At 40.7% G+C, this 23,881-nt stretch overlaps 2 protein-coding genes, 1 long non-coding RNA gene and 1 pseudogene across 6 annotated transcripts in view; all 4 read right to left on the bottom strand.

Annotated features, from left to right (window-relative positions):
- Window positions 1-23,881, bottom strand: part of LOC137268944 (uncharacterized) — a 280,426-nt gene that overhangs the window by 41,815 nt on the left and 214,730 nt on the right. For 2 of the 4 annotated variants that reach the window (XM_067803567.1, XM_067803569.1), the window contains exon 1: window positions 880-992. The exons of 1 other annotated variant lie outside the window; for it this stretch is intronic. The gene's annotated coding sequence lies outside the window, so the exon portion shown is untranslated. Of the gene's footprint in view, window positions 1-879; window positions 999-23,881 lie in introns of those variants that run through there. One more of the 4 variants, XM_067803568.1, reaches the window with a different exon arrangement.
- Window positions 2,703-6,397, bottom strand: LOC137268725 (uncharacterized). Its single transcript, XR_010955046.1, has 2 exons — window positions 6,302-6,397; window positions 2,703-5,133 (listed from the first exon to the last, which is right to left on the bottom strand). It is a non-coding gene; the product is annotated as an uncharacterized lncRNA (long non-coding RNA).
- Window positions 5,445-5,954, bottom strand: LOC137268170 (integrase/recombinase xerD homolog; annotated as a pseudogene).
- On the bottom strand, window positions 11,931-20,950 carry LOC137268945 (solute carrier family 35 member F6-like). Its single transcript, XM_067803571.1, has 9 exons — window positions 20,537-20,950; window positions 19,405-19,477; window positions 18,057-18,330; window positions 16,764-17,072; window positions 15,757-15,933; window positions 15,319-15,429; window positions 14,560-14,715; window positions 13,858-14,157; window positions 11,931-13,378 (listed from the first exon to the last, which is right to left on the bottom strand). Exons 1-9 carry the CDS (start codon window positions 20,623-20,625, stop codon window positions 13,320-13,322), a joined length of 1,548 nt encoding a protein of 515 aa, XP_067659672.1. The 5' UTR covers window positions 20,626-20,950; the 3' UTR covers window positions 11,931-13,319.

The raw sequence follows: 23,881 nt of genomic DNA, 5'->3' as shown, positions 1-23,881 counted from the left end.
ACGATGTATAAATGTTGCTGTTATGTTAGAAATTTACTATAAGTATAAGCAGATTGCGTATTCTTTTATTAATTTTCAGAATCATATAAATATGACAATAAACTAATTAGGGTTATGAGACAAAATATAGAGACGTACATTGGCTTCGTTATTTTTCCGTCCTAATTGTTTTTTACCATTTCTACCACTGGCAGATGATTAACCTTCAAAGTGTTTCATTTGTTTTCATAATACATTTGTAATGAAGTAAAAATGACTTCACCTAAGTTGATCTGTCTATAATTAAACTATCAATTGCGCTTACGGACTGCGCAGCAGAGGTCACGAACCAGTCACGAATTCTGGGATATCATCCGGGTACTCACGGGAGAAAAACAATAACAAAAGTTTACACCAGTCCACGGAAATTGCTCCGCATCAGTGCCCCTTTAATTTAAAATGAAACGGTTTGACATATTGCCGAACCATTTAGAAGTTATTGAAATGGGTCAATAACTGACTAAACATTGTGGTAAGACTTCAAAATTTCATCGGATTATGTCATTTTGAAATAGCCGGTTGCTTCCATTTGATGTGCACGACGTAAAAAAAACATGAATCGCGTAAGGTGCTGCTAGCCTAATAGACTCAACGTATAAACAGTACTGAAACACCTAATCAAGATCAGTCATGGCTTACTGCACACCAGTGCCACTCAGGGACACACAAAACGATCACCAAGATCAATTAAAATCTCATGGGGCACAGACGTAGATATTTAGTAATTTTCAACAAGTTCAACACCTGAGCATCGACACACAAACGACTCATACTGTGCAAACTCACAAAACTGACAAGTAGTCAGTAAACTAGCTAGATGGCTGAACAAACTACTTGTACCTGTTTTCCCGACTGAAGTGGACTGTCAATGTTTTTCAAGTTCTAGGACTTAGTATAAAGAAACTGCACTTGTCTTCTCGGTCTTAATAGCCTTCACGGGGGGTTGTCTCCTCTTAGTTGGAGTTGTAACCGGACCGGACCACTCTACTATGGCCTTGTAATCCGGGTGGGCTGACTTTGACAACAATGTTTACTCTCGGTCTTCAATATTCAGTCATTTTAATTATAGCTTTAATATTTCACCGTTACCACTGTGGCAAAATACATTATACACAGGACAAAGAAATAAAAAGTGTATTTAAAGGGCACTGATGCGGATCGAATAATGTTTCTCATCAACGGTCTAATTACGAAACCAAGCAGCAAATTGGTCGGCACCCGCCCCCTCGACCGTGACGGACAAAGGGACTGGGCTCCTGTCCACATTAGCAGAATTTCTTCACCCTAAAATGTGAGGAGGCCGGATGCCCATCACATGCTGTTATTTAAAAATATCCATGGTATTCCTTGTCTGATTGTAACAAAATATCCCAGCAGTGTAGTTTTTTTCTGATGCCTGGATGGTATAGTGACTGATCCAATTTGATCCTGTTTCTGTGTTTTTTACCTCGATATTTAGTCATGTCATGTGAAAATATGATGTCTACATACACGTAGCAAGTCCGAAAGATTGCAAAGCTTTATGTTTAGATAGTTTTGAGGGTTGGCCAAGCTGCCATAGCAAACATCATACGTAAATTTTGGTAGCTTCGACCCTGGTTTATTATCTATGACAATAAAAAACACACAATTGATTTATCTGAATTCGTAAACTAATAACAACGACTTTGCCATTGGTAGAGAAATCTGAAAATTTTCGCACGTAAAAAAAAAAATGATTGTACCCATTTACCCAAGCACACAGCAAATACCTGTGTGCATTTCTTGTGTAACAACGAAGTTGGTGGTATAAACCTACACGTGTTATTTGTCATCATTCACTTGACGGTCAGTTAATGAATTTATAACGGGTATAAATAGTGGTAACACCACTATAATTACTCGACATAGGTTCCCATTTGGCATGTCTCCTGTCTGGAGTAAATACTCAACATTATAAATTAAGGTCTGTAGTGGCAAATTATGGCATGTTATGTAATATGTGATGTGATGGAAGAGGTTACAAAAACAAACATCGATCAAAGGATTAACCGATAACATACTGATTGATTAATTACTTCCACAACGGATTTGTCAAAAAGGCAGTGTTTATGAGTGTAGATTTACGTAATCTATACTGAATAAACCCTGTCGTAAAGTGCGAGTGTAAAAACAACGCCCTTCCTACAAAGAATTAACCGCCACTGCCTTGATTGATTGATTGTTGCTCATTATTGGCTAACTAATGGCGGACATCATACAGTTAGTTGCCAGGTCTGCTGTTCTGGGTGACCTGTGAGATTATGTATACACCAGCGTGAAAAATTCTCAAACGATGTGTCACTTTTTCGCATATTAGACTGTTGAAAGACACAAGACATGGAGTAGGATTATTTACCAGCTGCAGATGAATGGAATATCGTTCTTTTATGTGGATATTGGTCGATACATTCCTGAACGAGGTAATAGCCTGACAATGTCGCTATAACTTTCGTATTTGCATTTTGTTTTCATTTATTTCTTGTAGCATTCAAGTAAAATGACATCATCTTTGTTGATCAGTCTACACATAAACTATCAATTGCACATATGGGAGGCGCAGCAGAGATCACGAACCAGTCACGAATTCTGGGATATCATCCGGGTACTCACGGGAGAAAAACAATAACAAAAGAAACCACCAGTCCACGGAAATTGCTCTGCACCAGTGCCCCTTTAATAAATCTTTACAGTGTTACAAAATGGACAGGACCTTTGTGATTTTACAACAGATGAATATATTCCTTGATTGTTAGATGAACATAAGCTAAGTCACAGGCGCATGAACGCATTACGAAGATTTTTATTACGTAAGTTGTATACATAGCATTCAGGTTCAAGTAAAGATCTAAACTCACTTTATCAACCTTCTGTCATCTTGAACTTTCATGTAAAGAGAAATGCCAGTCCTGTTTGAAGATACATGGCAAGAAAATGTCTGATAAATGGCTAACATGATTTACATCTACATTTGTTTGCACAACCAAACAAATCCACAGCCACATCAACACAAAAGATTGAGAAAACCGGTTGCCCAAATGTTTGTACCAGTATTATCAAAATGGACAATCATCCTGTATTAGGGAGCATGATGCACACCAATTACACCAATAACAAAGCATGTACAAAGGAAATCCTACACATTCATAATATACACCATATATTATCACTAGAGTTGACACACTAACATTTAAAAGTCTTTTACAAGCAAGAAGGTGAACCTTTTCCATGGCATAAAATTCCGTATAGGCCCGAATTTCAAACCCGTAGGAAACATGGTTTGTACTTAGGAATCAAACAAGTTAAAGAATATATCGGGACCAACCACCCCTAACTTTGGTATAACAGAGGGCAGTTGAAGTAGGATCCTCGCTTGTGTCTACCACCAGGGATAATCTTTACATAGTCTCCTCGGTACAACATAGAGATTATCACACGAGTGTCTGTCAGATACAATTTATCTTACAAGTTGTTTCAAAACATATCTAACGAAAGAAACCACCAATCGCCCCAGATTGTATAGATACAAATCAAATTTTCTCATTGTAGTGGCGCAATAATAAGCAAATACCTCAGCGTGTATGAATGAGTGACGCTATGCGTTGTTGTGAGACGTTGAAAGCAACGTGTAAGATAAATGTTAACAAGTGTATACACAATAAATTCTGTTAACACCTCAAGTGAAAAGAGTGCCAAGCGGCCACGGTGGCAGTACAAGGTGCAGTTGCAGTAGGGCAATACAATTACGAAGGGGTGTGGACCCTGCAGCCACACTGGACCATCTTCAGACATTTGTATACGATGACAGACTCGATCAATCTGTTTTGGGGGATTGTCTTTGCGTTTGAATTTTTAAAAATGGGTGCTGGGGGAAATATCCTTTGCTGTATGTTGGTGTGAAGTAAGTGTGAAAGTAACATTACAGCTCATATTTTCTGTTTCAGAGAGGCACGAGTGTCTAACTCCCTTTTAGGGCTTGAAAATTAGTGCTTTGAAACATCTCACTGTTATGTTATTATATTGGCATTTATTTCTCACCCCTTGAAGATGTCACTGTTTAATACTTTTACAAAGTTATCACGCATTGTGTAATAACATCGCGTGATGCTGTACGTATGACGTCAAAGTGTTTTTCAGTTATGATGTCACAATAATTTTAGACCTTGCTTGACCCGCGAAAAGCTGAGAGTCACTGCTCATTTCGATCTTTAATTACCTCAAATCGGCCTTTTTGACAACAGCGCACAATTCTCAGCCGCAAACGAAATTTTAACCAATCAGAGCCGCGCGTCTCCGTGACGTATTGCAGGTAAAGATATGAGGGTTCTCCTTGTCAGCCCAACTCCCGTCCACATAAAACACAACACATACTGAACAATAGGAACCAACGTGCGTTCCGCGGCCGAGATATATATTTACATTGTTTCATCACAAAAACCCAAGTGAAACCATATCATGTGTGAAAGACGTGATACCATATCATATGTGAAAGCGACATGCATGCTGAAGCCCGACACGTAAAACAGAGATAACAACTCCCGTAGAGAAAAACTCCGAAACCGTGTTCCCTCAACGAATGCAGCAGCAGCAGCACTAACAACTGGAGGGTTTAAAGTATCGTTAACATTAAACCTGGACATAGCTGCAATGCAGCGATACGTTTATATAGATAATTGTTAGCATATGCACAAATGACAACAGCAGTATAAATTATATAAATATAAATATTACAACATTCAAACATACATACATGAGATTTATAACATACAGTATGTTGACAATGTTTTGTCATCGAAACACAGGAGGCTATCAATGGACAATACAACAACCAATTAATTATTCCCGTATTTGCGTAATATAATGTCTCGGCAGCCAATATGTGATATACATCACGCCATTACCGTATTATAACGGCTCGACAGCGAATATATGATATACATCACGACATTACCGTATTATAACGGCTCGACAGCCGACATATGGCACACATTACCATATAACCGTATTATAACAGCTTGACAGACATAACCACCATGGTTAAAATCACTTATGCCCCATCACACGAACAATGAACATCTGAAACATACAGAAATACAACATTAGAATACAAACATGTTAAATGTTGAAAGGCCGGCAATGCACTAATCGAGAATGCCAAATTCAAATATCTACACCCTTACATACTCCCACAACAGGCCACCTACCGGGCAGATAACCCACGTGAACGCCTCATACCGCTAGGAGAAAATAATTTCCCTCTAATTCATACTTCAGACGATAGAAATAATATTTCTCCTAGTCAGCCCTACTTCCGTCCACATAAAACACAATACATACAGAACAATAGGAACCAACGTGCGTTCCGCGACCGAGAATAACAAAGAAAGTCAGAGGCCCAGGGATAAGGAGACTTTCATTCTATTATCAATGCTGTCTTTGATGTAACCATCCTTTGCATTTTCGCTCTTCCAACGTCCATGGCGTTTAAACATCCTGTCAGGAATACCGTTATTGGCAGCTGCAGAAGCACCACCACTGCGCAAACTGTGCAAACCATAGCTCTTAATATTTGCTACGAAAGGTGCCAAAGCTTCCAAGAAAATTTCTCTAAGTCTAGTATAGGATAGAGGGGTGTTAGCTTTCCTTAATTTATAACCATTATCAGTTTTGGTCAAACTTCTAAAAATGTATTCTTGATACTCTGATGAAATCTCCGCTGCTCTCAAGTATCTGTCAAGACATTCCACTGGACACAACTTAGAATGGGTCCGACTTATTACAAGTCATGCCCCATCTCTATATACATCTGTCTTCGACTTCTCAATTAAAGCAGTCATATGAGAATGAAAAAAGGCAGTGTCTGATCTTGTTATATTTAAAAGTTCTGCTGATCTCAAAAAACCCAGAATAAGCCAATAAACATAAAGTTAATATTCTCAAATCAGCCAAAGATGCATTTTTACTCCTGGAATCGTACACTTTGTGCAGAATATCAACATCAACAGGCTCCTTCTTCTTTACAGGCTTAGCTAATTTACGCTTGGCTGCTTCTAGCACATTCTTTACTAGACCATTATCAGTCGGACTATCTATCCCCATGCTATAATGAGCATATCTCAAGCTATAATAAGCTGACATAACAGGCGATATAGTGTCACTTTGTTGTACAACAGACAACAAATATATAGCACAGTGTAGATGAGACACCGGTAACTGACAAGGCATATTATTCAGTTCTGCCCACCTTTCCCACGCAGCAAAACCATTCTGGTACTTCTTATTAGTTGACTCAGCCCTAGCATGCGACATCAACTCCGGTAAAACACCCGCCAGCTCCCTAACATTAACTGGTAACTCCTCCAGATCCTCCTCATACAAGGACTTGAACACATCTGTAACATTTACAAAACAACGAGGCAAAATCTACTGACAGTGCCAACATATTAAAATGTAAATCATGTTCAAACACATGGCACATAACATTGTTTTGACGATGGTAGATACATAACGTCCTTGACTTGTGGAATAAACACTGAGTTGCAACATATCAAAGGTCAATAACATGCTGAATGCCATTCAGGCACTACCAGGGTTCCCCTAGCTCTGCACGCAGAAGGATGTTTTACTGCCCTGGGAATAACCCGAATAGGGGGAACAACCCAGTTCACAGTCCCACTCCAGTCAAAGGTGAAGCAGTCCACAGCTGAAGATCCTGGATTACTGAACAGAGTTAAATCTTTTAGTTTTTGCGTTGTAATAGGAGTAGGAGGCAAACCTATCCACTTCATGCGGACCCCATTTTTTGTCAACACATTGAAAAGTGATCTTGGAAATCCCCCAGTCATCACAGTCAATCAAACGGCTTAGGAAATCCGCTTCTTGATTCTCATTCCTCGGAATCCATTGAAGATGAAGATCAACACAGTGTTGCATACATAACTTAAAGATTTCAAGAGCTATAGACTGCAGGTGAACTTTCATACTTCCTCTCTCAATTATAGCTGCCACATTCTGATTGTCAGTGAACCACTTGACACTCCGTTTAGCTAACTGAGGCACAAAACGTTTGAGCACCATATGTACAGCTTTCAATTCTTTCCATGTGGAACTTTGATTAGACTCGAATTTGGACCACTGACCATGAGAAATTAAACCGTCTATTTCCACACAATATCCACCAAATCCCGCGTTGCTAGCGTCACTATAATTAATGTCTTGATGACTGTGGATGGAATCAACTCTCTGCTTTTGTACGCCTGTATATTGTTAGTCCAAAACTTGAGTTGTGTAACACTTCCAGTAGAAATGTAAATATTGCTGTTTCAGGTTGTCGAAGCAACAACATCAATGCAAAGCGATCTAGTCATAAGCTGTGGCACTGATCCATGGACACAATTTGACCAACTATGGAAGCAACACTTTTTACAGGAATCCTCTGTGTATGACTTAGCAACAGCGACCTTATTGCTGTCAACACGTTCTCAATTTGTCTATCAGGAATAGTTAATATCATGGAAGAAGTATTGATATGAAATCCAAGCCACTCTAACGACTGTGACGGACACCATAAAGATTTTTCCACCTTTGGAACGAACCCAGAACTGATCAAATCTAACTTAACTGCTGATCCAAAGGAACTTGTTTCATATTCAGAAGATCCAGCAAGAATTCCGTCATCTAAAAAGTCACAATTCTCTTACCCTCGTACCTCCATTTCTATACGAGTTGTCTGGTGACCTTAGTGAAAACGCAAGGAGCAGATGTAAGCGAAAACGGCAAAACCAAAAATTCGTAATAATGTACACATTCAGAATTGTCTTTCCATGAAAACCCGAGAGAGCAAGTATGTGGGGGAGATATGTCAGTATGGTGATAAGCGGAATGTATGTCGAACTGAATCAACCAGTCCCCTTTGTTGATGTAATTTAAAGCACATTTCCAGTCTTCATATTTGACGCTTATTTTATGAACATAAGTGTTAATTCTATGAAGATCCAAAATCATTTTTTCTTTCCAGAGGAGAGTACCGACACTCAGAGTGGACTGACCACATATGGCGGGGTTGCACACTCACAAATTAGTTGCTTCTTCAAAAGATCGTTAATAGCCTGTGTAACAACGTCGCTATGTTTTAATGCGAACTGGTTGTTAGATATGACATAGAAGGTGGGCAGTGGATGAATGGAATCTTATAACCCTACTGAATAAGATCAATGACAAATTGAGAAGCTCTAATATCTCTCCAAAATTTAACATTGCTTTTGAGACGGCCCCTTACAACAATCTCAGACGTGCCCTGTTCATATTCATAATAGTCATCAGTGAGAGTTTTAGAACATACATCATCAACAAAATCATCATGAGAGAAATACTCAACTGACAATTCATGTCCAGCACTACTGGTTTCCCCGTGAGTTGGAAGTTGACACTCCGGTTGACAAACTCGAGTTAAAGGGACACTCTCTCCTGAAGTGGCCGAAGTCACCGCACGTGAAACATGATCCAGGCTTCCCGCTTTTCCCACGAAAAAGATTACTAGTGCTGGGCTGGTGAAGCACAGGAGTAGTTTGGTGAAGGACACTTTGCATGGGCTGAGACATCGTTGACTGTCTCCGAGCTGACCTACTCGGGTATGGAACACCCCTTCCACGCTTCTGGCGTAATTTACGCAACGCTTTATTGTCTGCTCTCGTAATTTTCCGGTCATCATCGGAATCGTCAGCTAAATCGTAATTCCTCATTGTCTCCCACCCACCTTCAGACGAGTCAGCTATTTTGATAAGTTTGTTTCTTTTAAGAATTCTTTCCAACTCCTACGTAACCAACGTTTAACTTTCATCAAAACGTTTGCCTTGACTGGCGGTCAACACTTCCCCAAAAACATTCACAGTTTCTTCGTTAAAATTGAACTGAATTTTGTTACCTTCACGTCGCCAAGTGTAATCCTTTTCTGCTTTGAGCCTCTTAATGTCTTTAGATGTCTGAACGTATTCTTCCTTTGGTTAAGAGCCGATTCAATCGCTGCTTTGTTAGTCTCTAGTTGTAACAAAATGGCGTATAATGTTTCGTCAGAATTCATGTTAAATGTTGAAAGGCCGGGAGTGCACTAATCGAGAATGCCAAATTCAAATATCTACACCCTTACATACTCCCATAACACGCCACCTACCGGGCAGATAACCCATGTGAACGCCTCATACCGCTAGGAGAAAATAATTTCCCTCTAATTCATACCTCAAACGATAGAAATAATATTCTATGCAGACCTCATCTACATTTCAGGGGGTAAACTCTTTCGTTTACGGGTTTGTATAAACCTGAAATCGCAACAGCTGTTGTGAAAACCGAAAGCTCTATGTTCTCACAATCTACTATCATTTAGTTTTGTCTCCTGCTTTGCCTAGTCTCCGAGTTAAAACCCTTGTTTGCATAGACGATTCTGTCAAAATCACTTGGTGTCGCTAGGCTGCAATCAGTGTTAGGTGGTATAAACCTACAAGTTATTTGTCATCATCCCCTTGATGCTCAGTTAATGAATTTATAACAGGTATAATTAGTGGTAACGCCATTTAGATTACGCGACAAAGGTCCCCATTTGGCATTTCTTGTGTCTGGATCGATCAAAGGATTAACCGATAACACGCTGATTGATTAATTACTTTTATGCGGATTTAAAATTTATGGTGATTTGTCACAAGGTAGTGTTTATGTATGTACATTTACTAATCATTGCTTGATTGCTCATTATTACTTTTTTTAAAAGAATGAAGCACATTATGCAATTAGTGAACGTTTACAAACCAAGTAAATTCAGAGGGGTACACAAAGTACGCTGTCTAGACTACCAGTTGTCCGACTTTCATCTTTGTTTTCGAATCCCGGATGGGACTCAACCAAAAAAGTACTAGAATTTGTACTTTACTGAGGAAGTGAAATCCCAAAATATGACATATGTTAAATTCAGCAAGTGTAGAAATGTATCGCGCAGTTTTTTCACTTCGACCCCAACCTCGCTTATGTTACGTTACAAGTTGTGTCATGCAAACTCCTTTTGGTCATGATTCAAATACATATTTAACTACTACTAGAAAGTAGTTTTGATTTTCTAACTTGATGAAAACAAACCATAATCTCATTAATTCAAATGGACTTTAGTCCGTGACTTCACGATTTTCAAAAATGGCGGCGCCCTGTCTGAGAATGAATGCTATTTAAGTTTTTTTCACCGACTTACAAAAACAAAAATACTTTCTACTGGTAGTAAAATATGTATTTTATTGATGGACAATAGGATTTTACATGACATTGCTTATAACATAACAATTTCACTCTTGTAATCGAGTCCGTGTTCGATATAATACTAGTATTACTTACGATAATATTGGCACTTCGACTGAGGAAGAAAGCGTTATATTCATGTAAAATCCTTTTGGTAAGCAATGTGTAGTAAGCAGTCTCGATTTTATAAACTCGATGAAACTTGAACTCCATTTTCTATCCTGGAAGCGTGGTAGGGGGCGAACCATCCGATTTACCATATACCACAGGTTTCCACAACGCTCGCTTCGCAAACACAAACAACCAATTTAAGAACAAACTACGGGGGCCGGTAAAAATCTGTGCGTAATGACATCATCATCCGACCCCAAGGAGCATTTGACGGCAACACAACAATTCAGCATGTCTTTGGTGACGTCAAGAAATAAACAAAATGACGAGCTTCCTACACATTTTCTATACAACTAACTGAAAATCGTTCCTTCTATGAAGTCACTGCAGGGCTCTGGAGATAGAGTTACGTAACGTGTCTGTGGTTTCGTTTGTGGGCGAGAGGGAAGCAGACGGCTTTTTCGCAACTTTTAAGCGCTTGGTATTAATTAACCACGAGTTGTTTTTTTGTTTTTTGGGTTTTTTTTAAAAGAAAAAAAAGAATGGTGTTCCGTTTATGACTAACCAGAAATCTTTCATATGCAGTGGTAAAGAGCACCAAAAATTGAGTTTAGTTGTTCTTTAACAGTAAGCTAAGTGGTACCAAAGATATCGTTTCAGTTTTGCTTAATAAACTGATTGGTATCCCCCTCCCATTGACCATGCCACATGTTTTGGGATAGCATCTTCGGAGTTCCACAACGAATTACTGTCAGTATTAAGTCAACTAGAGCTCTGTTCGCATGGTACCCAATTTGCACATGTGTGAACTTGCACCCTATTGTACATTTACATACGTATGCAAAAGCAGTTTCCTTGTCACTCAAGTTTGGGTCTGATTGCTGGACTGTATCATGAGAGGAATGTATGGAAGATTCACAGGCCAACAACCTGGTGGGATCATATCTACAGCAGCGGAAAAATATGCGGAATGGATCCAGAATTTCCGAATGCACAGGAACCTGTTTGAAATATTCCATAACCAGCTGAAAGTCTACCTTCAACCGCATGATGGATGGGTTCGGTCCCCTATTTCCTCACAAAAAAGCTTGCAGTAACTTTGTATTTGCTCGCCTCTACTAAAGAAAACCGTACTGTGGCATGGGCAAGTAAACAGTATATGACTCTATACACCAAGTATGCCATATCCTAGTGGATCACGTAATGGAGACCTTCGTTATCTTACCCAAGGATGATAAGATGGATCTTGTGATCCAAGGTTATGAAAGGCGATAGAATTTTCCAAACTGTGCTGGTTCCATAGATGGCACACATATACCAATCAAACGCCCCAAAGAAGTCCATGGCGATTACTTGAACAGAAAAGGCGCTTACTCCATAGTAATGCAAGCCTTGTGTGGTCATAACGTGACCAGGACGTGAGAGCCAAAATCATAAATAGATCTTATGCAATTCTGTCCTATAAATAAGTTTTATGAAAGTTCATCTTTCGAGACATGTTTATTTTGCACATATGCAAAGTTATTATGCGTTCGCGTACGGGGCCAATTTGCTTGCCATGCACATTTGCACATGTGTAAAAGTATATTTACACCTGAGTCAAATCAGATGCAAATTTACTTACAGTGCAAATCTGCATGATGTATAAATTGTGTCCGCATGGACTAGTTTGCACATATGTATTTTAGTTGCATACGTATGTATATTTACATGGTGTGCAAATGGGTCCATGTGAACTGGGCTTTAAATTAGTACTTTTCGTTACACTAGTCTACTGAGTCAAACAAACCCTAGTAGTAGGAGGTCGATTAAGGTAACCTTTGAGGCTGACCAAAACAGTTTACCAAATTACGAAAGTGGACATTCGCACATACATTTTGAACTTTTACCTCGAAAAGGTGATTTGTACCCGAATGATTCCGAAAGCTATTTGCCGTACGATCGTTTCTGGGTGATGCACATTTGAGCGCGCTACAACACCGTCAACGGTGAGTAGACAGTCTTTGAAAACAGCGTTTTCGTCAATATTTAAGTGATGCCACCTTGCGGAAACATTGACTAATGGTAACCATGTCTCCAGAAAGCCCTAAACCTATATACTGCAGTCGAATATCTGTGTTTTATGCGGATTTTCGTTTGTTGAGGTATCAGTGTCAGTGACTGGGGAATTTTGTAAGTCCCACCATAGGATAAACGGTAGCTATTGTCTGACTGTTGAAATCCGTTCGGCTATCTCGAGTTTGATTGGATGGTCATAGGTCATGATTGGTCAATTTCAAAGGTTACCTGATACCTCCTACTAGGGTTTGTTAGACTCGGTAGCCTGTGTCTGTCGTGTGCTGTTTACGGTACGTGCTGCGGTCCTTAGATAATCGAATCTGGACTGGGCAGTCGAGTGGATGACACGATGAGCATGTTACACGCAACTGAATAATATACATACACTAATAGCCGGCGAGTAAGACCCCTTAAATTTGTCGTCTCTCACGACCAGTGTGGGTTGCTGAGGAACTTCCCGCAAGTATAGCTGAAAATACTGGTAGTTGGGTACAAAGTGTGGTAAGTACATCAAAAACATGTTCAGTTTTCTCAGCGTTACTTGTCTGAACCTGTTCACCTCACCAACAAAACAAAGTTGGGAAATTTAATGAAATTCTGTAGTGAAAAACGTATTAAGTCACAAATATCCACAAACGGTCCTTTCTGGTTGTTGAGGAGCTGCGGGGTATTGTTCTTGGTCATAAAGACATCTTGCTCTCAACACATACTAATTTATAAACATAGAAAATAGCATAATGTAATAGCAATTACATTCACTCTTTATCCTTTGCGTTAATGTTGTTGAGATCCAATCCATCTGTAAGTCTCACAGTCTATCTTGGGAGGTTTCTTCGTGGTTGCGCATGTTCTTGTATTCCATAATCTGGAACAACTTTTGGAAACATATAAGTGTTAGGTCTGCTGAAGGTGGCAGTACACGGAGTCAGTGAGTTTAGTTTTACGCCGCACTCAGCAATATTCCAGCCATATGGTAGTGTTCTGTAAACCATCGAGTCTGGACCAGAGATTCCAGTGATCAACAACATGAGCATCGATCTGCGCAACTGGGAACCGATGACATGTGTCAACCAAGTCAGCGAGCCTGACCACCCGATCCCGTTGGTCGCCTCTTACGTCAAGCATAGTAGGGCAGTACACGGAGCAAACATGTAATAGATTGTTACGCACGGAGAATATTTATCCATCTTACATTTTGTTTTAGATATCTGTGAGGCTGAAGGAGTGCAGCTTGTATTGAAGGCAGGGGCAACTTACTAATTTGGAGTACATGTAAATAAAATATGACATATTGACATATATTGACATATGGTAGTTACGGTTCAAGATCTGGTCAATCTATGCAAACTATACCTTGGTTTGCGGGGTTCAGTGGTTCGTTCTCTCCATCTTCCTCCCCACGTCTCCTCTCTCGCCACGACTGGAACCTCGCCATGATGGGGTCAGCATCCAGGAAGAACACGATAACCCCGATAATAAAGACACCAAATCCAAGAATCTGTATTGGATGAAATGCTTGCCACTTTGCCATGATGTACACAGCCCATGTCAGCATCTGTATGTTGATGTCCACCCCCATCCGGGTGACTGCATCCACGTGTTTTGTGATAGACATCCCGCAGTAGTAGTACATCGGCCAGAACAACACGCTACCTGCATTAGAAACACACGCAGCATGGAAATAGTTTATATTAACCTAGAGCAAGCCAAGGCATTACTATAATAATACACTAAAATGTATTTCTGTGGCGCCTTATTTCCACCGATTTAGACTGCTCAGTAGCGCAGTGTACAGGGGATATGAGAAAAATTCATTCAGTGAGATTGGGACAGCTAGTCCTCTTGTTTGAAGAGGTGTGACTTTGAAAGAGCCTTAAAATGAGGTTTGTGGGGTGTTCTTATATAAGGTGATCCACAGCTGAAGAGCTGAGACAGACGGCTCAATCAATGTTTTGGTGACTGGGATTGACAGGTAAAGAAGGTTGAAAGAACGGACAGTACGGGTTGGTTGGTACGAGGCTTCTCTGATAGTGAAACGATTCTTCATCAACTTACCTAGGAAGGCTGCAACAATAGTGTGGTCCATCTGCATCTGGCAGAATGCGTCATACGGATCCTCCAGACGGTGTTTGGGCAAGGTGTTAAATGCCCCCACGTCCACAAAGTAAAATGGGATAAGCAGGATAATCAAGAGGATGAACCCAAACATGCCTACAAATAGCATAAGAGAATACATTGTCCTGTGTATATCTACAACTGACAAAAAAGGTTACAGTGTTCAGTTTCCTGAGGGAAACTAAGGGTTGGAGGGAGCCTTCTGAATCTCTATAAGTAAGCCTTCAAGACATTGCACTTATGGTTTTACGTCGCTTTTAAAATCATTTCAGCAATATCACGCCGGTCGGACACCAGAAATGGCTTCATACACTGTACCCATGTGGGAAATCGAACCCGGTTCGTCAGCTATTAAGGCTACACTACCGCTCCTTCATCATGCATTTCAAACCTTCTGACAAATTTTCATAACAATAATGTGATCTGTACAAGTCTGATGTTTATTCAGGTCTCCTCTGCGATAAATTAAAACTCCTACGGTATATAACACATCCTCTTACTCTGCATTTACTCTGTTTGCAAACGTGCGATTCTTGAAAACCCCTAGGAGCATACGAACCCAACAGAACAAGACGCATGGTTTGTGATATGGGATATCCATGAAGCAAGTATATATAGGCGTTACCAGGGCATATTTGATACCTTATGCTTGTTTCAAACATGCATTCTCCATGCTGCTTAAATTCAAGACATACATACCTTCAAGTCCAACAGCCACAAGAGGATCTATATCGTGTTTCTTCACAAAGCGCTGCTCGAGGATCACTTGGATTGACGTCATCAGCTGTGCCATGACTATCAGCAGGTCCCCTGAAACAACACACATCACAAGGAAACTGACTTTACTATGGATCTGAATAGTACCTTAGCTTTTGAGTGTGTCAGCTTTAGATAGATCAGTGTACCGTACCACAATCTGGGAAAGTGGTACTGAGAAATCGCGAATCAACATCAACCAAAACTGGAGTTTGAAAACAGGATTCCGACAGACACATTATGATTGTGAATCTAGGCGTCTCGCTCTCGTCATTAAGAGCAGCCCATCCCGAAGGCTACATACAGTCGAGAAAATAAACAGACAACTATTTAACTTTTTGCAAAGAATTATTCAATGTTTTAATGTTTGAACTGACTCACCGGCAGCTATCCCGTACGGGTCATATGTGTTGTCCTTCCCCCATACATAGTCCCTCAGGCCGATCACCGCTAATCCCACAGCACATATCGAAGCACCTACCCACTGCAGTTTACGCACGGTCTTTTCACGGCCAACAAACGCCACGGTCAATGTACATGTTGCCAGTAGCCCAACGCCTTAAAAAAATTATATCATGTAAAATGAGTTGGATTCAAACAAGTCTCTAACGTCTTCTCATGAAATAATCTCAAATGGAACAATTGCTGTTATATTGTCTTAACTCAGGTGTATGATAATATTTCAAAACACATATTGATATCGCATGAAATACGTGCAAATTTATAAAAAATAATGATGCTAGGGGGGCGGTTCCCAAATGTGTTTGGGTCAGTCTAAGTAAACTTAGTCTCAGTGTTATTCGTTACACCACTGAGTCTAACAAAACCTAGTAGAAGGTCGCGTCAGGTAACCTTTGAGAGACCAATAGACCAATCAGACAACGGCTACTATTTAGGGATCGAAGGGATTTACAAAATATTCACTGACACAGATCTTTCCACTAACAAAAACTTCGCATATATAACATTTATTTGACCTGCAGTGTATATACGCTTTGGGTTTCTGTTGACATGGTTACCATTAGCTAATATTTCCACAAGAAGACATCCTTGAATCTTGCCAAAAACACTATTTTCAGCGACTGTTTACTTACTGTTGTCATGGTTGTAGCATGCGCCGTGTGCATCACCCGGAAACGAGCGTACGCTAAATAGCATTCGGAATCGTTCGGGTACGAACCTTTTCGGGATAAAAAGTTCAAAACGTATGTGCGAATGTCCACTTTCGCGATTTGGTAAGCTGTGTTCTGATTGGTCAATCTCAACGGTTGCCCGCCGCGACCTCCCATAAGGTTTTGTTAGACTCAGTAGTGGAGTGTAACGAAAAGTACTGAGGCTAAGTTTACTTAGACTGGTGCTTGGCGGGATAAATCCTACATAACACTCACCCTGCAGCATGATGAAACTACTGGGGAATGTCTGACGCAGACCAATAAACAGTAACCCAGTTCTTGCAAAGTCACAGAGGGCACATGGTAGAAATATAATCTTGTTATATTCCTTTTTGTCCTTGGGTTTAATTTTTCTGGCCAGCCTGGGTCCTCTCCTGGGGCCGGCCTCTCGTATCATCTGTTCTCTCTGTTCTCTCTGATGCCTCTGCCTTAGTCCCTCCTCCGACTCTTCCACCTGTACGTCGACCACGGGACCCCCGATAGCTCCATCCCCGGCTGCATGAACTTGTCCACTGCCATCTTCCCCTATGTAAGAATAATTACTACTCACATTGTGTGGCGGAAGCCATCATATTAAACAAAACAACTGAATACAAGGCAGGCTTGATCTCGATTCAGCATTCGCTTACACATTATGACGTGAACAGATTATGGTGATATGAAGAGCATGTTCTGATTAAAGCTGTGTAAAAATATTCAATAACATCCCCTAAGCACACGTTATTATGATGTCACTGGAATTTATGTCAGTTCCACGTTCACAGGAAAACAATATAACACTATGTGTAGTATTAGAGTGAATTAAGGACCACAATTTTAGGACACGTACTGGACGAAACCTTCTTAACCATCTACGTTTGGAACGAAAGAAATTCTGCGCCACTGCCCCATAGGATAACACGTTTCAAACATACGTGGAAGCAAAGTCAGGTTCAAAGCGTCGAGCTAATGCCGCTCTCAGATTCTCTATCTTGCAAAGGGCGTTGGTGCCTAGTTGTTAAAGCGTTCGCTCGACAAGCCGAAGCCCCGGGTTCGATTCCCAACATGTGAACATAGTGTGAAGTCCATCTCTGGTGTCCCCCGCCGTGATATTGCTTCAATATTCCTAAAGCGGCGGAAGACTAAGCTCACTCAGTATGTAGCACAGGGAAGGAAGTACAACAAACAAACTGGCAAATGCACTGGTCTCTTTTGACCAACATCGGGGCTGGTGTTCATTCCAGAAACGCTAGTTCCTCATAATGGTTCGGGTAAAGACGTCTTCTTTCCTCCTGGTCGACATTTGTATAGCTTAGTATAAACAATCGCATATTTTCCAATATAAAAATCTCTTGGTATTCCCCATAATGGTCCCATAATTTTCTCTGATTATTTCTGTTTACGAAAGGATAAAAGCAAGCGGTATTTTAAAATGTAATTTTAAAGTCCACTATAAAATAGATCTTGAGTAAACTGTTAGCACGTTCAATTTCTACAAGACGATATAAAGTCATGTTGATGACGACTTACCCTCAGCGTCCTTTGTGGGTTTGTCACCTCTCCCACGTACCCTCACGTCCACTCCTGCTTCGTCAAGTTCTTCCTCTATGGACCTTTCATTCCTAACTTGAGGGTTTTGCTCTCCATTTTCTTCTATCTTATGTCTTGCTCTAGCCCGCCTCCGGGGCGCAACTCTTCCGTCTGGCACCTGGTCCTCCTCTACAGCAGGTTGCGGCCCCCGCACTTTAAGTATGATGCGGTGGAGTCCTAGGCATGACAGCTGGCCCAAGAATAAGAATGTTTGCTGAAACAGACGCTAATATTACATTGTGTAGAGACAGGTCAAGAAGGCATACATACGTATAATTTACCGAGATGTTCTCAAACGCAAAAGAACTAAGTTGGTGGCTAGGTGGATACTGTAAGTAGGTAGTAACTATAGGTTGGTAGGTAGGTAGGTAGGTAGGTAGGTAGGTACGTACGTACGTACGTACGTAGGTACGTAGGTAGGTACGTAGGTAGGTAGGTGAGTTTGGGTCTGTATGTAGTTGGTTGGGTTTGCGTAGGTAGGTAGGTAGGTGGGTCTGTGGTTGTGTAGGTAGGTAGGTATGCAGGTAGGTAGGCAGGCAGATAGGTAGGTGAGTTTGGTCTGTATGTAGGTCAGTCCAAGTAAACCTATCCTGAGTACTTCTCCTTACACTCCACTACTGAGTCTAACAAAACCTTATGGGAGGTCGCGTGAGGTAAAATTTGAGAATGACCATTCAGAACACAGCTTACCAAATCGCGAAAGTGGACATTCGCACATACCTTTTGAACTTTATATCTAGAAAAGGTTCGTACCCGAACGATTCCGAATGCTATTTAGCGTACGCTCGTTTCCGGGTGATGCACACGGCGCACGTACAACCATGACAACGGTGAGTAAACAGTCGCTGAAAAATAGTGTTTTTGGCAATATTCAAGGATGTTATCATGAGGAAATATTAGCTAATGGTAACCATGTCAACAGAAACCCCAAAGCGTATATACTGCAGGTCAAATAACTGTTATATGCAGAGTTTTGTTTGTAGAGAGATCTGTGTCGGTGACCTGAATATTTTGAAAGTCCCTCCGATCCGTAAATAGTAGCCGTTGTCTGATTGGTTAAATCTATTTAACCATCTCGCGTTTGATTGGACGGTCATTGGTCTCTCAAAGGTTACCTGACGCGACCTTCTACTAGGTTTTGTTAGACTCTGTGGTGGAGTGTAACGAAATACACTGAGACTAAGTTTACTTAGACTGTATGTAGGTGAGTGGGTTTGCGTAGGTAGGTAGGTAGGTTGGTAGGAGCTAGTGGGTGGATAGGTAGGTGGGTGCAGAGTGGTGGTCTTACCATGAAGAAGGAGTGATCGAAGGTGTGAAGTCGTGACCGAGGCCGCCCTGTCGTGTTGGCGTGTGCAGCCCATCTGTTAAACCAAATACATGATATGAGGCAGCACGACCGATGACAAAGTAGTGTAAAAGAGTCTAATCAATTCTTCATCGGTTTCTGAGGCGAAGCTTCGTATATGCCTTTCCTGGACCCAATCGGGACATGCATTTTGATGCAAAGAGGACATTTATGCATTTTGCAGTCGTGGACTGTGAATGTCACTTAATCCATGTACTGGAGTCACTTAATAAGATAGTCAGCTTTTTGAAAGTGGTCGAATGTGACAAAAATGTTATGGCTGGTGGCTGGTAGGTTTACGTAATTTACTTTTGTGCTGTCGGTTAGGTGCCTGACTCTCATAATCCCGAGTAAGTACCAGACTTATTACATGTCTAAGACAAGGGACTCGGCAACATCACGTGTGTTGCCGCTGACAAGCTGAATGAGAGCAACCAAGATGACGATCCAGAGCCAGATGGCACAGGTAAAATGTTTATGCCTTATGGCATCCTTGACACAAGTTTAAACGAATTCACGGGAACACTGTACATTCTAATGTAATGGATCTCCACGAAGATCCGGATTAAACGGACAACTCTATCAGGTGTTCGTGGATTATGTCTTCCCTCTGAGCTGTACGCCGCATAGTTGATATATGAGAGGAAGTGAAGACACGTCATGTCAACATCCTCCTGCAGGAAAGATTTAGCGACAAATTATATCCTTGCTTGATCACAGATTAAATAATGAGATGGCGGTAATAAGCAACTGACACTAAACAACAGCTTTAAAACTAGATATCTGTTCTGTAATCTGTTCCTGTACAAAAACACAGTAGTACCTTAAATCGGACACGTTCTACTAACAGCTAGGATGTGGACGTCATGTCGGCATTACGTTTCTGGTTAGTGTTTAGTAGACATGGCGTCATCCCATTGTTCACTAGCACAGAATGTAAAGTGGACTAACTTAAGACTGCTGTTGGCACAAACACACTGGCATTGAATGTATTAGCCAGGAAGTAGAAAAGCTGTATTGTGTGAAGTGATATGATTGTGTTTTAACAAACAGGAAGTGGACAAGCTGTACTTACTGCTGGGAGGTAGTGGTCAGGAATCCCGACAGGACACACCCAACCCCCAGGATCACCGAGCTAGTTGCCACTGGTCGCCAGTTCGGCATGGTGTTTCAGAGCCCGATCTCCCAACTGTGACACGACGCTAATTTACTTCCTGCTTCAGAATTTTTCAGTCGTTTAGTTTCCGTCTCCTGTAATCACCAACAAGCTGTGTGTCGTGTGTAACAGAATCGATATTCGCCAGGTGCCACTGAAACTTCTTCGAACATAAGATCGTAAAAATGTCGAATGTCAGTAAACATACGACACCTCGTGGCTTCAGTGTTCATGAGTCGACAAAGCTTCCTCACCACAGTGTATATACAGCAGTGTGGGGTAAACCCATGCAGTTAAAATAGGTCATCTTTTATTGCGCGCTGAATTCACCTTCCTTATTTGGAACGAGACAAGAGGTGACAGAGCGGAACGTTCCTGAGTCGCAACTGATATAAAAGTTTACAATGCAGCGCGAAATTCAACGTCTTCAATCACAGAAGCCATGTCTTTCAGTGTATATGATGTTTGGTGTGGCGCTGACAAGGAAAATGCATAGCTGCTATCCACCGAGACCAAATGGTATCGGTTATTTACTAATCCTGGTCGTCCTCCTTAAACTATGCACTTAGTCTTTGAACTTAAAAAAACTAAACCTGTTATGCACTATAAGGACCCTTCATTCAGGATTCATATGTTCACAGGTGGTGAGTGTAGTTTTGTTCCAGTCATATCGCGGCAGGGGTCATCAGAAATGGGCTTCAGTATGTTGACAGGCTCTCGTTTTTACTATTATGGATTAAAATACATCAGTGAAGCAAAGATGGTTCGGGTGATCCTGATTCCAACAGGCTGGTTAAGCTCATCATCACCTTAGGGTCCATGCACCCTTTACACGTGAGCAGACAGTGAATGGGTTTTTTCTCAGGAACCGCTGCCAAGTCGAACCCACAAAGAATCTGTCGACTCACAATCACCGCAGCCTTCTGCATTAACAGTACTGTAGAACAAACCCATCCAATACCATCCAGGATGAGATAACTTGAGTTGGGCTTTGAGCCACATCAGGTTTATTCCAGCCATACAGTGACAAGATCTAGATTGCATTCAAAACTATTTCAAGTCCAAGGTCCAAAAGAGTTTTATTTTTAAAACATATGTATTCATACATTTTAATTTTAAAATAGAAAATGTCATAGTACCAAATACAAAAGTTAGCGATTCGTTATTCTCTTTACAGAGTTACAATTTATGGTACAGGTCAACTTCCCTCAGATAGTTTGCAGTCAGATGCCCACTAAACAGATCATTTAGATTTCTGTATCATAATGTGAGTCCCTTGTAGTTGAAGAGTCAAAAAGAATATGTTTGATTGTGAACACTTCATCGCTAGAGACACATAGGAGGAACGAAATCTTGGGCAACAAGAACAATGGAGTGTCGGACAATTTGGATACAAGAGTGACATTTTGAAGAAAGGTGGGTGTTCTTCTTGAATCGTCTCATTCAGATCCGAGTCAAAATGGGCAGAAAATTTTAGTGATATAAATAACTTCATTTGGAACTTCAGAAAAGACCTGGTAAAGTGGATTTGGCTCCATACGGATTCTATTCCAAATAAATTATATAACTGCCTTTTTCCATGACGCCTTCTATATATTCATTCTAATTTCGAGGTTAAACAGAAAACCTCGTCGAGGTGCGAAACAAGGAAGCCAGTAAGGCTACATTGTTTCCTTGTATCTGACTGAGAACACTAAATGTTGATGAGAAGTCACGTGACTGTACGTTGGGCGACACACACGACACCTTAATGCTAACTGCTGGTGTCCTTCCATACGATTCTCCTTGCTATTGCACGTGACCCTATAAAAAGACCAGCGAAGTCTCGAGCCTGAAACAAAATATCCCTAATGCAGCCCATGCATGTCCTGAATGTGTGGCAAGTATAGATAACCAGCCTCAAGAAGAAGGGAGCTTCTGAACTCCAATTTATTATATTTTATTAACATGATTTGGAAACGGTTTTTTCTCTTCAATGAACTGTTGATTTCAGAGACTAGATCTAAGTCTAATGTGTCCCAGTCCTGGGACTAGGAGTGTACGTCCGAGTGTTTGTAATAATTTCCCAGTTCATGGTACTGACACCGCAAACGAGTGAGGTTCGTTTTATTGCAGCTTATGCAAAATTCCAGCAATATGACAGTAAGGGCAGTCACAAAGTGGTTTGAAGCATTGTACTACCTAAGATACACTGTGTGGACAGCCAACAGGAAAAATAAAAATTCTTCACAGCGATACTTCTGACTACGAACTTAACGAAGATTAACTATATATGTTATGTATGTGAGTATTTTCTCACAATTATTTGTAACTTGTGTTGTTTATCATACTTTGGATGTTTAAAAGCAAATCTCCGTGTTTGCCTTCTCCTGTTCACACCACTCATCTAGGGAACCACACTGTATTTCAGGATGTATTCAACACGGGGCCGCCTGGACTCCTACTTTTTCATCTCAATCCATGGCTAAACAATTGTTTAACTTCAGTTTAACTACTCAAGCATGTATTCTATATCAGATGTTTTTCCACCGGATGAGATTAGGTGGAGTGGTGTTTATCAACTTATTTGCACGTGTGTGTGGCTTCTGGGTCTACTCCAATTGAATATACTGCCAACCCACAGAAAACATGTCTTGGATACTAGTACTGTTCCGATTAAATGAAATCCCACTGAACAAACGAACTAGCAAAAAATCACATTTTCTCAAAATCAAACACAAACGATTTTGAAACTATTGATTTAGTCCTTGAAACACTTGCCGATGGATCATATCTTTGATGTTGTCAGGACCTGAAAACGTGTTAGAAAACTCACTTCACTAACTGAAACGTCATGACTGAATATTTCTTGAAGGCTCTCGGAAGTTATGTTCATGAAGATTATTGTCATCACTGATCACTAGCAAGCTGTTATACTTGTCTGCAATAACGAGTCATCAGAGGATGACATATCCCGGCCCCCACATGCTTGAAAGGACAAATAATCTGAGAGTTACTCATTGTTTTTTTTAGACTAAGTTTGAATTGTTTCCATGGAATTCATGGAAATTATACATGCCATATATCTGTCACCAGCAAAGTCACAATTTCAAGATCTGTCTCATACATTTGCCAAGATCTGTTGAAAGATATGAAATGATTTTTGAGTTGTGCTCTGGGAACGAAGCCCATCCCTCCATTTTGAGACTAAGTCGGAAAAGTTTCCATGGAAACCAAGAAAATAATGCATCATAAAAACCTGTAGAGAGCAAAAGGCACCACTTT

The sequence above is a fragment of the Haliotis asinina genome, chromosome 16 (assembly GCF_037392515.1).
Source record: "Haliotis asinina isolate JCU_RB_2024 chromosome 16, JCU_Hal_asi_v2, whole genome shotgun sequence".
In the NCBI taxonomy this organism is placed as follows: Eukaryota; Metazoa; Mollusca; class Gastropoda; order Lepetellida; family Haliotidae; genus Haliotis; species Haliotis asinina.
This window is presented reverse-complemented; position numbering and strand designations above follow the sequence as displayed.

What these genes read in the sequence shown, in the direction of transcription:
- LOC137268945 (XM_067803571.1), bottom strand. Translation starts at nt 20,625, where the DNA reads ATGCCGAACTGGCGACCAGTGGCAACTAGCTCGGTGATCCTGGGGGTT. An exon ending in CTGACCACTACCTCCCAGCA is followed by an intron (nt 19,478 to 20,536) that starts GTAAGTACAGCT and finishes TTGGTTTAACAG; the next exon opens with ATGGGCTGCACACGCCAACA. An exon ending in CCCGTACGGGATAGCTGCCG is followed by an intron (nt 15,430 to 15,756) that starts GTGAGTCAGTTC and finishes GTGTTGTTTCAG; the next exon opens with GGGACCTGCTGATAGTCATG.